Source organism: Aspergillus nomiae, assembly GCF_001204775.2.
Source record: "Aspergillus nomiae NRRL 13137 chromosome Unknown contig00798, whole genome shotgun sequence".
NCBI lineage: Eukaryota > Fungi > Ascomycota > Eurotiomycetes > Eurotiales > Aspergillaceae > Aspergillus > Aspergillus nomiae.
In genome coordinates, this window is record NW_015378853.1 from 1 (window position 1) to 4,583 (window position 4,583).

The following is a 4,583-nucleotide window of genomic DNA, read 5'->3' on the forward strand; positions in this document are numbered from 1 at the left end:
GTCACCCACCTATGTATTAGGGGTGGGATAGTAGTGTGTAAATTCGAGCGTTCAATGATCAATTGTGCAGGTTTTAGGGGGTCAAACCGAGCCCTTGTTCGGTCATTTCTTCATACAGCTACGGGCATGCTCGGTTTCATATAGGTTACATTCCTCATTCTCGAACCTGCTTTCAGTGCCTGTACGACTTGGAAAAAAAAAAGGTGGATGTGTTTTGTGAAAATACAGGCAGAGCATGGGTACCTCTATGAGAATAAAAGAACCCCCAAGTACTGTTTTGGTGTCAATCTCAAGCCAACTGCGTGACATCGACAATATGCAACTCATCTGGCTAGCCGTTGGAGCAGCAATCATTGCCATTTTCCTCCACCTTTTCAACACCTGGTGGCATCTAAGACACATCCCGGGACCTTTCCTCGCTAGCATTACCAACCTCCAAAGAGTCTGGTGGGTAAAAACTGGCCGCGCTCATCTTTATCACCAGGCGGTCCACGCCAAATATGGGGAGGTCGTACGCATCGGACCTCGCCTAGTATCCTTCAGCAATCCTGAGGCCATTTCGTCAGTTTATCCCATTCGCCCTGGGTTCCCTAAGGTGCGTATTTCTCTAGAAATAATATCACCAATAGGGATGTATTTGCCGGGAAGCTGAAAATCAACGCGAACGTAAGAGTGACTTTTACGCCACACTCCGTCCCTATACGCGAGAGCGCGGCCCCATGCTCGCCGTGTTCAATACGCAGAACGAGCAGATACACAAGCAAATCAAAAGTCCCATTGCACCGCTCTTCTCCCTCTCCAATGTAGTCATGTTTGAGGGTCTGGTTGAGGAAGTATTGTCATGTCTCTCAGAGCAATTCGACACTCGCTTCGTGGATACAGGTAAGACATTCGACTTCGGTGAATGGCTGCAGTATTTCGCATTTGATGTTATGGGAACTATGTCCTTTTCGAGAAGGTATAGTTTTCTGGAGCAAGGTCGTGATGTAAATGGGATGTTGGATGCAATATTTCTGTTTATGAAGACGGCCGCACCGGTATGTGCTCTGGGTAGTATGCTCTATTGTGTAGCTGATACCAATTTCCACAGATGTCACAAATTCCATGGGCCGATCCTTGGATCTACAAGAATAGATTTGTCAATAGCCTCCGCAGGACACCTGCAATGTCCATCCTGGGGTTTGTTGATAGGGTCATTCGCGAACGGCTAAATAATCCTGACCATGCCAAGCGTGATAGTCACAGGGACTTTCTAGCTCGCTTTCTGGAGATCCAAGATGCGAACTCGAGTGTGCCACCGTGGTAGATATGTCCTCCATGTACGTACACGGTAAATGACACTGACCGAAACCCTACTCACAGGGCCTCAACCGCCTGGACATTCTCAAATGTCATCGCTGGCTCGGACTCTGTCGGAACCGTGATGCGGACTATTCTGTGGTATGTTTCTCTTATATTATTTACATCGATTGCAGATTTACAACTAACGACATACAATAAGTGAGTCCCAATTATCGCAATCACACCTCTCAATACCGCACACCAACATTTCTAAATTTCAATAGACAATCTTCTTACCCACCCCGCCACCCTCCAAGCTTTATCCAGTGAACTCATAACAGCGAATCTCACCCTCCCCTACCCGAAATGGAACGAAGTCTGCGACCTCCCTTATCTCGATGCTTGTATTCAAGAAGCTGTCCGTCTGCACCCCCCTTTTGCACTTGTCCTCGAGCGTGTTGTCCCTGCTGGCGGCGTCACAGTCCTGAATCACTATCTGCCTGAAGGAACTTTAGTCGGTGGGAACCCCTACGTGGTAAATCGACACGCGGAAACATTTGGGCCCGATGTCGAGGAGTGGAGGCCCGAGAGATGGCTTGAGGGGGAAGGGCGCAAGAGGCTCGAGCAGAGCGTTCTTACGGTAGGTGTCAACCCTTTGCTAACCAATTTGACTAATGGCTGAGTAGCTAACTGGGGCAGTTTGGTGCCGGACGGCGTGTCTGTCTTGGCAAGTATATTGGGATACTTGAACTGAAAAAATTGGTTCCCTTCTTGGTGTTAAAATACGATGTGAGTTCTCGCTTTATTGAGGGTATTGACCCGGCGTTGAATTAGGTGGTTGCTAATAGGATACTATAGATGAAGATCATTGATCCTGAGAGGTTTTCGGTGGAGAATGGCTTTTTCTTCAAGCAGCGCGGGTTTTATTGCAATATTACGAGACGGAAGGAGGGATCAGACCGGGACAAGGCGGATTCAAAGTAGAGCAGGCGAACAGGCTACCTAAGGGCCAGCCGATGCTTACAAGTACATGTAGGCGATAGATATCACTACCTACTTCCAGATAAGCATGGAAGAGAAAGTCCCCAAAGTAAAATCCAGGCCTTCACAAACACACCTCGAGAGATATCCTGCCCTGCCAGGTGTTAAGAACGCTCTCTAATCCGACTGGGGTCATATCGGGGCATCTTTCAGAAAATTAAAAGACGATTGGAGTGCTCAACCCTGCTACTCAGTAGACTAATTTTCACCAAGGGGCCAACAGTTTGAAATTAGGATGTTCCGTTAATCAAACTAGACTTAAACATTCGACTCTGGTTGTCTAGGTTCCTGCTACTTGTCTTGGTATTTTCTCGTTTGACAATAGGGTCACGGCGTATGCATGATATCTGTGGGCCCTAACCCCCTATCCTTTTCAAATCAGCTGAAATTGCCACCAAAGCTGGTTTTCGAGGCCCACCAAAAGTGCCTTAGTTCACGAAGTATTCTGCTGGCTCTGTTTCCTCAATGTGTCAAGCATTGCTTTGACAGGTGTATATATAGCGCACTGTCGCCCATATCCACACATTCTGTCAAGGCCCTGCCTACACTATTGATACCCCCCCCCTCCTCAATATAAGTACGAATTGCCATTATCAAAGCTCTTCCTTAGAAGTGCTACCACCACCGGCTCCGCAGTATAACCCCGTGTCCCACAATGGACTCGTCGAACTTTTCACCGCCTGGTCGTCAGTTAACTCCACCCTTCCATCAGATCCCGGCATCCTGTTCGACTGTGGACGTCCGGGTGATAGATACGTAAGTCAGGTCCATGTTTCTCCCGACACATCCACCTAACTCCCTTGACTTATAGTAATACCCGCCTCTACCTAAAGCCTGGGGTCTTCTACGAGCCAGCCATCCCTAGTGAGGGACCGCGCGTGCCCTCCTACTGCTTCCTCCTCTCGCACGGCGATCGCCACCTTGTTTTTGACCTGGGTGTGCGAATCGACTGGCAGAATTATGCGCCCCAGATCGTGCGGCTCCTCACAGCCACCACGGAGATTACCTCATGCGACAGGGACGTCGCATCAGTGCTCGACAGCGACACCAGTGGGTTGAACATTCGCAGTTCGGACATTGAGGCCATCGTGTGGTCTCACAACCATTTCGACCACACCGGCGACCCGTCCCGCTTCCCGATCAGTACCCAGCTCATTGTCGGTCCGGGCGTCAAGAAAGCCTCCTGGCCCGGCTACCCATCCCGTCCCGATGGCACCGTCCTGGACAGTGACGCCGTGGGTCGCGAGATTCGTGAAATCAACTTTGACAACACTAGCCTCCGGATCGGCCGCTTCGCCGCTTTTGACTATTTTGGTGATGGCTCCTTCTACCTTCTAGACGCTCCAGGCCATTCTGCGGGACACATGTGTGCCCTTGCCCGCACGACAGCCTATCCGCCCTCGTTTGTCTTCATGGGCGCTGACGCTTGCCATCACCCTGGCGTGTTGCGGCCGTCGCAGTATCTTCCTCTTCCTCGGCCACTATCCGGGGGAGATCCAGTGGGTTGCGGCGGATGTCCAGGAGATGTGCTGATGCAGTTGGCATCTTGGAAGAGCCCCAATGAGCCCTTCTACCACCTGGCCCGTGGGCAGTTCTTCCCTGATTATGCTGAAGCTATCGATACAGTGGCTAAAATCCAAGAATTGGATGCTGCAGGTAACGTGCTAGTTCTTCTTGCTCATGATAACTCGCTAGAAGAACGCCTGCCGTTGTTTCCACAGTTAGTGAATGACTGGTTGGTGCAAGGGCTGCGGGACACCACGATTTGGTCATTCTGCAAGGAAATAGGGCATGATGAATGGGTTTAACACGAAGCTAGGACAGCTAGTCAAGGATATGAGGCTATCTTGGGAGAGTTCGCAGAGGAGCGTAGAGGAATTCATCCCTGGGTATAGTTAAACCGAGATTGGGGACTTGTATTCTACTCATAGATATATTTAAATATAGCTCTTGAGATAATTTTGAAGTCCATTAGCCTGTTGAACCTTGCTCTAAGGATGAAGAGTACAGTCACTTGAAAGCTGAATCCTCCACGCGATTGGAATCTTGGTAGGCGTCGGCCAGTTATTTGACTTCTTCCATTGTAAACAAAACGAAACTCTGTGACTACATGTCCACAATGGTGTGTATGCTCATGGCTACTTCCTCCACTTGAACCAACCCTTGTCCTCCAGTTTGCTGGCCCTCCGCTTGGCCTCCTGCTCTTGCTCCGCCATCCACGCCTGCAGCACCATCACCTTCCTCTCCATATCAGCCTCGGA

The 4,583-nt window shown here is 49.8% G+C and overlaps 2 protein-coding genes across 2 annotated transcripts; both read left to right on the forward strand.

Moving 5' to 3' along the window:
* Positions 1–295: 295 nt before the first annotated feature.
* ANOM_011625 (cytochrome P450) lies at positions 296–2,265 on the forward strand (the record flags this gene model as incomplete). The annotated part of the gene is made up of 7 exons (XM_015556881.1): positions 296–595; positions 672–1,037; positions 1,091–1,302; positions 1,363–1,440; positions 1,609–1,921; positions 1,981–2,070; positions 2,140–2,265. Coding segments are annotated over 7 exons (1,482 nt in total), but the record flags the coding sequence as incomplete, so codon positions are not given.
* A 712-nt stretch (positions 2,266–2,977) lies between these two features.
* Positions 2,978–4,130, forward strand: ANOM_011626 (MBL fold metallo-hydrolase; the record flags this gene model as incomplete). The annotated part of the gene is made up of 2 exons (XM_015556882.1): positions 2,978–3,078; positions 3,134–4,130. The coding sequence occupies 2 exons, from the start codon at positions 2,978–2,980 to the stop codon at positions 4,128–4,130; spliced, it is 1,098 nt and encodes a 365-aa protein (XP_015400852.1).
* Positions 4,131–4,583: the final 453 nt, after the last annotated feature.